Source organism: Carcharhinus amblyrhynchos, chromosome 7, assembly GCF_965287045.1.
Source record: "Carcharhinus amblyrhynchos chromosome 7, sCarAmb.v2.hapA, whole genome shotgun sequence".
NCBI classification, from domain to species: Eukaryota; Metazoa; Chordata; class Chondrichthyes; order Carcharhiniformes; family Carcharhinidae; genus Carcharhinus; species Carcharhinus amblyrhynchos.
The window spans coordinates 79,163,234-79,177,810 of NC_137330.1; the positions used below are offsets into that span (position 1 = coordinate 79,163,234).

At 39.3% G+C, this 14,577-nt stretch overlaps 1 protein-coding gene across 1 annotated transcript in view; it reads right to left on the reverse strand.

Annotated features, from left to right (window-relative positions):
- Positions 1–3,078: 3,078 nt before the first annotated feature.
- The window catches only part of mms22l (MMS22-like, DNA repair protein), a 130,673-nt gene continuing 119,174 nt past the window's right edge, over positions 3,079–14,577 (reverse strand). Inside the window, exons 22-25 of the mRNA XM_080193342.1 lie at positions 12,042–12,211; positions 8,616–8,712; positions 5,766–5,933; positions 3,079–3,479 (exon numbers count right to left, since the gene is read on the reverse strand). Coding sequence (XP_080049468.1) covers positions 3,392–3,479; positions 5,766–5,933; positions 8,616–8,712; positions 12,042–12,211 — 523 coding nt within the window. The 3' untranslated portion in view covers positions 3,079–3,391. The remainder of the gene's footprint in view (positions 3,480–5,765; positions 5,934–8,615; positions 8,713–12,041; positions 12,212–14,577) is intronic.

Genomic DNA, 14,577 nt, shown 5'->3' on the forward strand with positions numbered 1-14,577 from the left:
GGAGAGAGAGCTTTAATACATTGCGGGAAGCAGAGGTCAAATGAGCTTGGCTCCCAATGTTTCTGAATATCAGCTACCTTAAAGGAGCTGGGAACTTATCATTCCCCAAACCATCCGGGACAAACTAGATTAAAATGAAGAAGTTACAAGGTTCTCAGCTTGCAGTAATCCCCAGACAGGAGTTTCCAAGAGGAGCTGTGGGCAAATGATTTTCAATAGGGTACCTCAAATTGACCAAAGTAAATAACTATCATGTGCCAGCTCCTAGAATTGTAACAACTATTTTGTGACAGTCCCATAAGGGCTCTTAAGACCCAGTAAATTGGTTTTGCATATGATTATATTCTATGTGAAATGCTGAATGCTTGTTACATTTTGCTAGTGCACAAGACTAAAAGGTGTCAAGTTTTGCCCTCATCATTCATGGAAATAAAATTAATTAATAGCATTGTTCTCTTACCAGCCATAATTCAAAGCAAATCCACGTGTAAAATGTTAATATGTATATATTTTTAAATGAACACAATTAATAAATTCATTATACACTGAACAGTCAATCTTTATTTAGTGAGTTCATGGTGCTGTTCTTTTTTTTATATAAGCTTCGCCAGACTTCCTTCAATCCTTCCAGAATTCTGTTCCTCTAACTTGAGTCTCTTGTGCAAACCAGCCTCCCTGATATCCACAGTATTAACCTTCTGGACTACTTGCAATTCCTTCTGTCTTTGTATCCATCCCCTTTTTCAGTTCTTCATAAAATTCTACGTCTCTGACTGGCTTTTAGTCATAGCTCCTAATATATCCTTCTCTGGTTGATCCATGACTTTTGTCTGATGACATCGCTATGAAGAACTTTAGTATGTTTTTCTATAGCAAAGATTAAAATCTTGGAACAATAAAAAGATGCTGAAAATACCAATATTAGGCTCATGTAAGTTTTAAAAGAAAAAATATTTAATGGAATGTGGGTGTTGCTGGCTGGGTCAGCATTTATAGCCCATCCCAAATTGCCCTTGAAGGGACTGTTAAAAGTCAACCACATTGTTGTGGATCTAGATTCACATGTAGGCTACACCACATAAGGATGACAGATTTCCTTCTGTAAAGGGAATTGGTGAACCCAATGGATTTTTACAAAAATTGACAATGATTTCATGGTCATTGATTAGACTTCTAATTCCAGATTTTTATTGAATTCAAATTTCACCCTTTGCCATGATAGGATTCAAATCTATGTTGGCAGAGCATTACCCTGTGTCTTTAGATTACTGGTCCAGTAACAATATTGTTACTTCAATAAGCAACCCCCCCCGTTAAAACACAAATCTATATCATTTAAATACAACACTCATAATAACGTTCACTTAATGCTTTTAAGCAGACATCATAATGCCAAGACTTCTACATTTGTTTTTTGCTACTCGTTAGACATAAGCAGTTATTTATATAGAAAATGGAACTAAAACCAAAGGACTGTTAGGTAGTAATGACTTTAGAGAGCTTTGAGACGTTGAGATCTTCATAATCCTGGAGTATTTAATTCCTTTTGTGCAAGCATTTTATCTCGTGTAAAGTAAGGGCCTGAGTCAGAAAAATTTGCATCTTCTTGCACATTTTGTTATTTAGGCTTTCACCTTCTGTTTTCTCATTTTAGTGTTAATGGGAGGTATACATTACTCATTTAGGGATTTAGTATTTAAATTGTGAAGAAGATTGACAAGACACACTTCCTTGAATGTTATCTTACATCAGTTCTGCCAGTTATTCAACTCTGGTCTAATGATCGCTCTTGTCTTACATTCTATCCTGAACTGGTGTTCTGGGCATTCTGAAGTGATAGTTATGTTTGTTCCCTTACTGATCCATGAATGATATGCATTATCTGCTGGATTCTCACCACAACTGTTTCCATCAAATTGTTTGTGTGTAGATAAATCCTCCAGATAAACAATTTGAAGAAAAACTTTAAAAACACAAAACTATCTGAAGAATAACTTTGTTCACTGGGTCATTGACAATATTCTAAAGATGGTAATAACTCTTCAATTTATTTAGCCTTCAAAGGATTCTCCTACAAAACTTATTTTTGACTGTTAGGATTTGTTTGACAGCTAGGTTGACAGGTATTTTGTTGCTCAGTAATATGTTGCTTCCAAATGTAAAGGATGACAGAACGTAGACATCATTGCAAATGGCCCATAATTGACATTTACACAAACGTGTCATTAAACAGCTTTGCCGCACAGGAATATTTGCAAAGATTGACAGTTGCTTTGCACATTTTTGAACGAAACTGGCAGAGTAACTGCACAAAATCTATTAAATTATTTGAAGGGAAGTTGAGAAAGTATCCTGGACCATAAGGAAGTGGAAACAGATTTTGACTGCAACGTTTCATGGAAAACAATTGTTGAATTACTTGCTCATTATTGGACTCCTTAAATGATTACTGGGCCTGACATCTCAAACTCATGTTCAGTCAGGTGCAGTAAGCTTAAATCCATACCATTCTACCTGTAAGGAGAACCACAGTAATCTTGGTAACATTTCGAACATCATTTCATAGTTTTGAGCCCATCCAGGTATTGCAATAGTCTCTAAGTACAGTGGGGTAGGTGCTGCAATGTTCTCTGTAGGTCCAGAATAAGAGAAATTATATGTAAACGATGTTCCCTGATGCAGACATGTGTCACTGCTTTATCACAGAGGCTTCAAGTAACAACAAAGATCAATGTTGTCATGTTGATACATACACAAGCTTAAACTTCACATCTTATTGTAAAGAACACCATAGAATAAAACTGGGGCCTTAGAGATTTAAAAAGTATCTGAAACAGGAGGCATAACAAAATAAGACATCAAGAGTAATTACTAATGAAATTTCTGATTGCTGGGCATATTGTTAAAGAAACTCCTGAGGAGGGGAATACTTATGTAAAGGGTAGTTAAGAGAATTCTTCAGCTGCAAATATTTAATTCCAAATCTATTCCCTTTAATTTGCTGCGTTGACTCCATACTCAAGTTAGGCAAGGCAAATTCATTTCCAACATATGAATTTATTAATATGCTACCTCTAATATCCATGAGAACAATTCAAAATCAACTGCAAAATAAACTTCTAACAACATTTGTCACTGATTTGTATATTTACATATGTCTGTTTTTGATTTGTCAAGTAATAATTAAAATCAACTTCATCAAGTAGAGTTCTGTAATAAAGCAGGTGGAAAAAAACGTATACCTATAAAAAAACTCAGTTGCTATGTCACAAAACAACTATTATACATTTAAGAACCTGTATATATTGAAATTTTTTACACATTATTTCAGCACTCCCCCCAGTGAAATAAGCAGTCAGTCTGGTGCTTGTTTTTACGAATCGCTCCTTTGTTAAGCCTCATCACATTCTGTTTCCAACTTAATCATTTCAGCTTGTCCTTCCTCCCCAAGAAGGACCAACAGTTTTTTGTAGGACTCTCTGTAATAGATTCAGAAAGAATACTTTCAGGATTAGATTACTTAACCAGGAGACGATTGATATATTTGAATAAAATCAAATTACTGCGCATGCCAAAACTCTGAAATTAAAACGGAAAATGCTGCATAAACTCAGCAGTTCTGGCAGCATCTGTAGGGTTCTGTAGAAGGATCATATAGACTCAAAACAGTGGCTCTGTTTTTCTTTTCAAAGATAAAATCCCTACAGTGCAGAAGGAGACCTTTCGGCTCATCAAGCTTGCACCAACAACAATCCTACCCAGGCCTTATCCTGTAACCACACATATTTACCCTGCTAATACCCCAACTGACACCAAGGGTGAATGGCCAATCAACCTAATCCACACATCTTTGGAGTGTGGGAGGCACCCAGAGGAAAGCCACACAAGACACAGGGAGAATGTGCAAACTCAACTCAGACAGTGACCTGAGGCCAGAGTTGAACCCAGATCCCTGATGCAGTCAGGTAGCAGTGCGAACCACTGTGCCACCGATGCTGCCAGACCTGCTGAGGTTATCCAGCATTTTCTGTTCCAGTTTTATACCATTGATACATTCTTTAGACAGATGTGACTAAATCAGACTATCATGGTATAGCTTGGTTTCTTTTGTACAGAAAAGTATATGGCAGCTTTTAAATATGACCAGATTATGTTCTGCGAACAAAGGCGATGGCTCCTGTTTATAGTCGAGGAATAGCAAACACACCTAAATTGTCCAAGCTCTTTTCAATTTATCAACCAATGATAGATTTGCACCTTTGATTTCTTTAAATGCCTCTCGCTGGGCTGAAGTACTTTTATTAATTTCTCATGAATATAGCTAAAACATTAAGGTGCATATTTTCTTTACATTTGCTGAGCAAATTCTTGTGCATCTGCAACAAAGTCCTTTTGCTGATTTCAGATTTCTAGTACAGCAGCTTTTTCTCCCCCCATGTTTAGTTGGAAGATGTCTATACTCATTAGAATCCAAGCATCACATGGAATGGGTTACGTGCTTTTTTTAAACCACGTGCTGATACTGAAAGCCTTTGCACATAACCTCATTTAATTGAGGTTATTGAATTGTAAACCAATTTTACCAAATTCTCCTCTCCTTCTGGGAGTCAATTAAGTCTGGTTGAATGGGGAGGAGGGAAATAGTGCCCCACCTTTACCTCTGTAATGTGCCTATTCCTCATGCTGAGCTAAGAAGTGAGGGTTAGCAAGCTTTTTGTTCAGTAGCTTCACATCCCAGTATATTTACGATGAAATCTACCAGACTGTATGAATCAGTTGAATAATGCACATGCATTTATAAACTAGACCATCAGATGAATCCAGACTACAATCCACTACTTCAAGATGGATCATACAACACTGCCCAGAAAGATGCTTTTGCTAGGAAAAGAAAATAATTTGTTTTTGCTCAGATTGAGTGGAGAATCAGAGAACGTGTGCTTCCAAAGACAGTATTTGAGAAAAAAGTTTTGCCATTCTCACACAAGTATAATTTCCAGGAAGGAATATTAGATATCACTGTGGGAATGGCCAATTGAGTGGGAATCCAGCAGATTTTTTTCGTCAAACATATACCAAAAGAAATATAAAACAAGTCCTGGCTGATATGAACAATGCATTTACTTATTGACTTTCTGAGAAGTTGGATGCCGTTATTTTTCAAAGGAATTAAATTTCACATTGCCCTTGTTTCATTGCGACATTATCAATATACAAGACTACACATTAAATTAGATACACTTAGTGAAGAAAAAATGCTACTTGGGGAGAGTGCTACGTGGGAGGAAGCCAAGGATTTAAATAGTTTTTATTACTGTCAGTCCTGAACGTATTAAAGTTCAAGGATTTTGCTTTCAGTCTCCAATCTGCAGATGCCACAGCAAGCTATTCATGTTCAGGAACATTCCCTTATCATTATTAAGCATATGTATCGAATCTGATGCTGCTATTTTTGACAAGATGACCAATTTAAAAAAAGTTGAAACTATGACAAATTAAATACCAGACTTTCTGGTCCTGCTGCGACAGGTTTCCCTGTGGTGAATGCAGTGATCCATTTAAATCCCTGGTGGCTTCAGCGGGAAGATCTCACCAGTGGGAGAAACGGGAAAATCTCACCCGTTTCATTATTTCCACATCTACTCATACAGTACAACACATTAGTAACCTCTGGGTCTGAAATGTGGTTTGCTAAATTCATACTCTAATCCTACTTGAAGCTGACCGCACCTTTTAAAAATTACAATTCTGAGGACTAGGCTTACCTTTGTGAATTGTTCCTGCCCAGCCCGCGCTTATGTTCAGTGTCCTTCAACGTCTGACTAAGCGTAGGAATGAGGCTGATAACCAAATCGCGATTCAGGCCTGCTATCATTTCCATCATGTTGTACACCTGGTGAACGTAGATCCCAATATACTCCTGGGTGAACTGTCTGCACAAATTTCAATAGTTTCATCAATATGTTAACAATTTGATTTGAAGTGTAAAAAAATCTACTTAACTTCATAACTGATTAGGGTAGTCAAACCATAATGTATAATTTAGGATTTTTTGCTTTGCTATTTATGGAACAGACAAGAGATGTGTTACGGATAAGTATTGTGCCTTAAAATAAAGTGACTTTGAACAGGTTTTTTAAAAAAGCCACAGGCTGTAGCTAGTTAAACAAATTGTTCAAAAGCAAGATACTGCAGGTGCTGGAAATCTCAATAGAAAATCTCATTAGCATCTGTGGAGAGAGAAATAAGAGTTAACGCTACAGGTCTGTGACCGTTCATCAAAACAGTCACGTTATCGTGCCTACTGGTGAATACTTGACAGAGTAGAAGTGAAGGATTACTTTCCAACTGACTGGAACCCAACAAGAAAAGGAACAAAGGAACCTATCACCAGTCTGTCAGGCAATTAGGTCCAATGAGTAAGCCTGGCCTAGTGAGAGAAAATTGGTTCGTCACAGAATCAGAAGGCTAACCAAAAATGTTCAGTGGTTCCAGAAGGTAGCATATTTTTATTGAAATCCAGAATACTTCCAGGTGAAGCAATGACTTATGGGCACTTCTTTCAATTTAGTCTACTCTGTTCGCTGCTCAAACTATGGTCTCCTAATTGGGTGACCAAACAAAGACGGGGTGACCACTTCCACGTGGTCTGCAAGCATGACCCTGGACATTTGATGGTCTTTCATTTTAATTCTTCATCCTGCTTTGTCCTTGGCCTGCTCCACCGTTCCAGCAAAGCTCAAGATAAGCTTGAGGAGCAGCTGCTCATTTTTTTGATTAAACACTTTACAGTCTTTTGGACTTGCTGGTAAACTGCCTCTCCATTGGTCTCCTTTTCTTTTCATGTTAGGTTTTAAGTTACTTTTGCAGCAATCTTTTTTCTTTCTTTCTTGCCCCATCAACATTCCCCTTGGCTCTGAAGGAATAATATCATTCATTCTTTTCAATCTTCCACTCGTACCTCAGAACTTCCTTTTGTCCAACCCAACTACCCCTCCCCCCCAACTTTCACTTAAAACCTGTCACATCTCTAACTTTTCTCAGTTCTAATGAAAAATTATCAATACGAACTCTGTTTCTCTCTCCACAGCTGCTGCCTGACCTGCTGCGTAATTCCAGCATAGGTTCATAAGATATAGGAGCAGAATTAGACCATACGGCCCACTAAGTCCGCTCTGCCATTCGATCACAGCTGATATGCTCTTCATCCCCATTTTCTTGCCTTCTCCCCCTAACCCTTCAACCCATTACCAATTAAAAATGTCTAACTCTTCCTTAAATTTACTCACTGTCCCAGCATCCTCCGCACTTTGGGGTAGCGAATTCTGCAGATTCACAACCCTTTGGGAGAAGTAGTTTCTCCTCAACTCTGTTTTAAATTTGCTACCCTTTATTCTAAGATTATGATCTCTTGTCTGGAATACTCCACCAGCGGAAGCATCCGCTCCATGTCTATTTTGTCCATAGTTTTATTCTATCTTTTACTCCTGAAAACACTGTCGTTACCTGATCAAGCTAAAATTGCAATATGGGTGTTAATCTGAACATTTACATTCTAGGCTTGATTTTACCATCACTGTGCGCCCATTTTCAGGTGCAAAAACTTGGTAAAGTCGGGCGTGAGGTGAGTAGCGCAATCAGCGCCCACCTCAGCGTCAGTTCCCCCTTTGCCAAGGCCCAAAAATGTCTGTGATCGAGACTGCACCTGAAACAGGCACGACGGCCATTTAAATGCACTTAAATTGACTTAATGGGCTGCATGCCCAATTTTACAATCACTCTCCCCCCTTGCCCATCTAGAATTAGCGCGAAATAGACATGCTCCGTATAAGTCCAATTTGGACACTCCATCAGTTAGTAAGGAGGTAAGTGCCAAGAGTCCGATGGCACTCTGCTTGAGATCGGGGGGGGGGGGGCGCGGGCGTAGTCCGCTGTCACTCTGCCTGAGATTGTTGGGGTAAGGGGGGGGGGGGTCCGCTGCCACTCCAGCTGAGACTGGTGGGTTGAATGGAGAGGGGAGGGAAGGGTCCACGATTGGTTTAGGTGGTGGGGGTGTAGGGGGATAAGGGGGTCAGTAATGTTGTGGGGGTGGGGCAATGTCTGTGGGGGCTGAGGGGAGGCATTATCTGGTCTGGGTGCAATGTGGGAGAGGAGCCATATTCTATCTTTTTTTCTGCGCATGTGCAGTTGGAGGCGCCAATCAGAGCTGCAGGATTTCAGGCTTCTGCAGCACGATTCAGAATCGCTGATACTTTTGCAGGCAGAGTGCATATGGGGGCGATTGAGAACAGGTCTAAAAGTTGGATCTAAAAGACTCCCAGTTTCAAGTCCGCCCAGCATTTGGAATCAAAATAGGGCCCTCTTTCTTTAAAATAATAATTTGCACCTAACCTAATTGCATTAGATTGCTTCAATGAGATAGGTGAAGTGTGCCTGCAAAAAACACACCTTCTCAAATGAGTTCCACTGTTTCACACCCGGACAGTGTAACCGTATAATGAAATAATTGGCAGTGTGGACACAGCTCCGAACAAAGTTAGCTCATCTGCTCAAAGAAGCAAGGAGCATGACAAAATTAGAAAACATATCTAGGGTAGATCTGGTAAAATACCTACCTTAGTACAGAGATCAAGTGAGGGCAAACATGGCATGGAGTTGATGATTGACAATTTTCAATTATACATTGCGTGACCTCAAAGGTCAGCTTCTTCACTGAAAAAAATACATAAAATTATGTAATTGTATTCAAAAAAGGATGGCTTTTAAGAGGCAATTTAATGACTTATGCTTCTGGTGACCGCTGATGCCTCCCATAACCCCCTCCCCGCCCTACCCTAGTGTCCTACCAATCATTAGAAATGCACAACAAAAATGTGAGTGCATGAATGATCATCCATTTTTATGGTACAAGTTTGGATCAGTTGCAGCACTCCTGCCTCTAAGTCAGGTCGATCATGGACTTAATCTTTGCTCATGGGCATTAAACATGCAATCTAGGCAGGAACTGCAGCACTGAGGGATCACTGCCTTTACAAAAGTGCCATCCTTTGAATGAGACATTAAACCAAGGTTCCAGGTGTCTGTTCAGGCAGATGTGCAAGATCCTAGGACACTACTTGAAGAAACATGGTTGAGTTCTCCAAGAGGTTTAACCAATATTCATCCTTCAACTGACATCACTAATATATTGTCTGGCCATATTTACACCATTGTTGGCCCTTGCTGTGGAAAGATTTGCTCCAAAGATTTGCAGGTTAGGTTGATTGGCCATGCTAAATTGCCCCTTCATGTCAGGAGGATTAGCAGTGTAAATATGTAGAGTTATGAGGATAGGATCTGGGTGGAATTGTTGTAGGTGCAGACTCGATGGGCCAAATAGTCTCTTTCTACACTGTAGGTTTCTATGATTATTCTATTTCCCTGCATTATAGTGACTCTATTTCAAAAGTACTTCATAATCAGTGAATTGCTTTGGGATGTCCTGAGATTATGAGGAGCTTTGTAATGTAAGTTCTTTATTTTCAGCTGTTTAAGAATATTATTCATAGAAATTCATAAAGCTGCAGGAAGCCTTTTTTTTACGAAATTGAGACTTTATGGCGTAATTGATTGTAATCCACAATGGATACTCAGCCACCAGGACACAAGATCTATAAAGAATAAGATTAAATGAAAAAAGCAACATCAATAAGGCAGACCAATCTGTTCAAATCTGTCACTGAACATGTATTAATATTAGGTCATAACCATTACGATGGCCTCATCAAGTCTCTTACCTCCATTTAGAACACTTAAGTGTACTGTAAGAAAAAGTTTTTTTTGTACAGTAACCTTTGGACAGCTAGTTATTCCCAAACTGGAGGTTAGCATGAAGCCATGATTCGAGTGAGTGCAACTGATGTCACTTAAAACAGTTGTCATGGTGATTACTTCTTTAAAAAAAAGATGTGGCAGGACTGTGCAATGGTACAAATATGATTCTGGCTTCATTACTTAACAATGTGTTTTTCCGGCAAAAGGAATAAGAGACGTAGCGTGATTATTCAACTTGACATGCAGGATTTTATATCTAACCTTATAAAACAGCAGGCACCAAGTGTGCAGTCTACTAAAACTAGATTAGGTAGGAAACAAAACACTGCACATTGCATAAATTGAATGGGCAGATAATCTAGTCCTGTATTTCACATCACTTTGGTGTACTGTAGGAATGATGTGGAAGCTTACGTGATTTTAGATCCTGAATGCCTAAGAAATGCCACGGTGCTTAGTATGATTTGCACAGCTTAATTAGTCTGTGTTGTATCGATCAAAAATGTTTGACGGACTTCAAAATATTTAACCACAAAGAATGGCTGCAATACAAACTGAACCAGATAAACAATAGCCATAAAATCCTCATTATTTCTATTTTATTTCATTTCAGAATATGACTGGGGTTAAGCACTGGCTGTCAAGTCCATTGTTAGTTCAGATGTCCATGTGGCATCTGATCATGTCATCATGTGACAAAGGAACTGGCATAATTTTCAAATTTTTAAATAGCTGCATTGCACAATAACTCAAGAACATTTTTTCCCCTCTCCTGAGGACATTGTTTATTAAAGTTTAAAAAAAAATCCAGCTGTAACAGAATTAGGCCAACACACCCCAAATCAGGCGACTTCCCCAGGGTTAGATGAGCCTGTCAAATTCGTCACTGTACAGCAAGCTACAAACTTGGAAGGGAAATGGGAAAAGGTCAGTAATGCACCATTGTGGCTGCTGGAATGTACACAAAATAAACACTAATTTACCAACAGGTCTGATTGCCTGCCACGTAAATGAAAGCAGTCATTTCTCAACTGGGCGGGTTAGATCCATTGCGACAGCACAGCATCTTATCTTGGGAGATGAAAGGACAAAATAAAATATAAAAATTGACATGAGGTAAGGTTATCCTATAGCTAAATGTAGTACGCCTTCTCTTTAAGAAGAGCGTTGGCAGCTCGAGTCAATTCCCTAGTTGTGGATCCTTGATTTTTTTTTGCGTCGAACGTATCTGAAATCCAACAATAAAAACCTGCTGTTAAAACTTTATGTCAGTTCTAGCTTACGAATGAGACATTAAGCCCTGAGGATTCCACTTGATTGCACTGTTTTTTTTCAGTGCACTTCCCCTGATGGTGACAAAACTTGCACAAAAGTTGATGGAATTTTAAGTACAAATTGCATTCACTTGAGTTTTCACGATCTTATGCGTTTGCTTTGCAAACATTACACAAGAAACCGGCTCCATCCACAAAAATGGCTCTGTTACCAGGGGGTTTCTGCGAATTTTGCTTATTTGCAGGCTCTTGAGGAGGTTCCAGGCATTGCAGTGTGAAGATATGTATATTCCGGAATTTCCATTTTAATTTGCTAACAAACTCACTAGTGCAGTCCAATCTAACCAGAAGATAGTTTTGAATGCGTTTTTTTTCCCGTTCATTTACAGTGGGGTTACTCACAGGTGGCAGATTGTGATTTAAAATGTGGCTTTTTTTTAAATGACAAAATCATTTTGAACTTTACCAAGTTATCACTCTTAATTAACTCCAGGAAATTTCTTTTGAAAAGCAATTAAAGAAACGGGGATTTTTCTAATCGAACACAAAATTGGGTACAATTTCTGCTGAAATCACCACTTTTACCCAGAACAGACTCTATTGCCCCTTAGTGTCAGGAGGACTAGCTAGGGTAAATGCATGGGATTTTGGGAATATGGCCTGGGTAGGATTGTGGCTGGTGCAGACTCGATGGGCCGAATGGCCTCCTTCTGCACAATAGGATTCTACAATTCTAAACTCTTGCGTTTTCTGTCCTCAAGCATATCCTTTCCTTGAAGAGAACTTGTGAGTTGATTGAATGCAACAACACTGGCATTATCAAAGTGTTTACTTCTTAATTTTCGTTCTCCCACAAGAAGAAAGAATGATTATGGAAAAGCAATTGTAGGGATTTTTGTTTTGCTTCATGAAGACTGGAAACATTAAGATAAAAACATCCGTGAGAAAACATACCCTGTGGTTCGTTCACAAACATTAAACCTTTCAGAACTGTAGGCAGGAGTAACTTTGCCTCACTGGTGGCATCGCTATTTTGGTTTCTTCTGAACAGTTCATGGAGGAAAGACAGGACTGCTGCTAAGCGAGGAGGAGGAGCATGACCTCTGAACTGCATATAGTTTTCACTGGAGAGAATAAATTTAAGAGAATTAGTTCACAAGTTGCAGAAACCATGTCCATGTGCACTATAAGTATCAACACTAAATATCTGTACAAATTTATATTGCAACAAAATGTTATCATTCATGTAATTATGTGTAAAAGGGACTGAATATCAAAAGGGCAGCCATTTCCAGATGAAGGCAAACCAGCTTCCTGATATTGAAGATATGCACAAGGAGCACGGTGGCACAGTGGTTAGCACTGCTGCCTCACAATGCCAGAGACCCAAGTTCAATTCCCAGCTTGGATCACTGTTTGTGTGGAGTCTGCACATTCTCCCCATGTCCGCATGTGTTTTCCTCTGGTTTCCTCCCACAGTCCAAAGATGTGCGGGTTAGGTGGATTGGCCATGCTAAATTGCCCCTTAGTGTCAGGGGACTAGCTAGGGTAAATGAATAGGATTATAGGGATAGGGCCTGAATGGGATTGTGGCCAGTGCAGACTCGATGGGCTGAATGGCCTCCTTCTGCATTGTAGGATTTCATGATTCTATGCAAGAATGGTGGTGTTTGAACAAGTAATGAAGTACAACACAGGAATAGGCCATTGGGCCCTCCAAGCCCGTGCCAATCATAATGCCCCAACTAAACTAAAAAAAAGCCTTCTGCCCTTATTGGTCAATATCCCTCTATTCCCTCCCTATTCATGTCCCCATCCAGATGCCTCTTAAATGTTGCTAATGTGTCATCTCCCTCAACAGCACGTTCCAGGCACTCACCAGTCTGTGTGAAAAACTTTCTGCATACATAACCCTTAAACTTTTCCCCCCTCACCTTGAACCTGTGCCCCCTTGTAATTGATACTTCCATTCTGGGAAAAAAACCTCTGATTATCCACCCTGTCTCTGTCTCTCATGATTTTGTAGACCTCTATCTAGTCTCCTCTTCAGTCTATTGGCTTAAAAAGGTCAGAGGAACATATAGAAGGACAGATTGTCTTAAACACAATATAATATCACTGTGTTACACTATTACATGCTAATCAGTTTTCACTGCACCACCAATTTTTTAAAAACATGTTGATGAAACAGATTGAGTGTTGCTTATGAAAATATTAAGCAATGCATTAGGCTGGGTATTTATTTTTATAGATAACACAGGAAACATAAACAATCAGCTTCCTAAAGATACCGGATCTAAGGCAGAAAAGACAGAACATTTGGAATATTAATCAGAACTAAAAATAAAGGCTCCACGAACATTTTTAATCTTCACAAACTCTATAGTCCAGTGATTAATAATCGAAAAAACATGTCAGCTAAGTTCCTACAAATTAAGGAAATTAACTTTAAGGAAATCATCTGTATAATTTTAAGAATGCATGTTTCAAATTTAATTGTGCTTTCAGGAGCCTCTTAATATAATGTTCACATCAGGATTACCCTGTGATCTTGAACTGGAGGACGTTACCCCAGTAATTAATTTTATATTTTTCCTAACTCACCTCTTCAGTATCGCTATATTGTACGAATTGCACTGGTTATTGTAATGATGCATGTTCAGGAACACAGAGGTATTTATTAATTAGAAAAAATCTGTACACAGGCTGGCAATGCCTCAGCTGTCCTGGAGCAACCTGCCGGCTGCCTCAGACCCGATAATGTCTTCTACCTAAGAGAGGACTCCATTCCCTGGGGTGATTACCCACTCTCAGTCCCAGTTGGTCCCTTGAGCCAGGTGATTCTCTTCTGCTTTATGTTTAAGTAGATTTATTAGTGTCACGAGTAGGCTGACATTAACACTGCAATTAAGTTACTGTGAAAATCCCCTAGGCGCCACACTCTGGTGCCTGTTCGGGTACACTGAAGGTGAATTTAGCATAGCCAAAGCACCTAACCAGCACGTCTTTCGGACTGTGGAAGGAAACCCATGCAGATACGGGGAGAATGTGCAAACTCCACACAGACAATAACTCAAGCTGGGACTCAAACCCAGGTCCCTGGTGCTGTGAGGCAACAGTGCTAACCATGCTATCTGCTGCGTTTCCCTCAAAGGGAAAATCACCACAATCACTGGACTCCTATATCTCATTTGCATTAATGACCAACTATGACACTGACAGTGACTGTGACAAAGCTGTTCTGATCTTTTTAGTTAGAGGCAGAGAGATGGCATAGGACATCTTAAATAACAATTTGAAGAACAGGACTATGGAAGAATGTTACCGAAAAACTAGTTACTAATTTACTATTGGACTGTTCCAAATCAGTCTGAAAGGTATAGACAAGGAATTGGTGTGGATTGGTAAGTAACTCATTAAATCATTTTTATAAAACATGCTAGTACTACACAGCACTAAGCTACTATAATAGATGGAGATTGATGACATG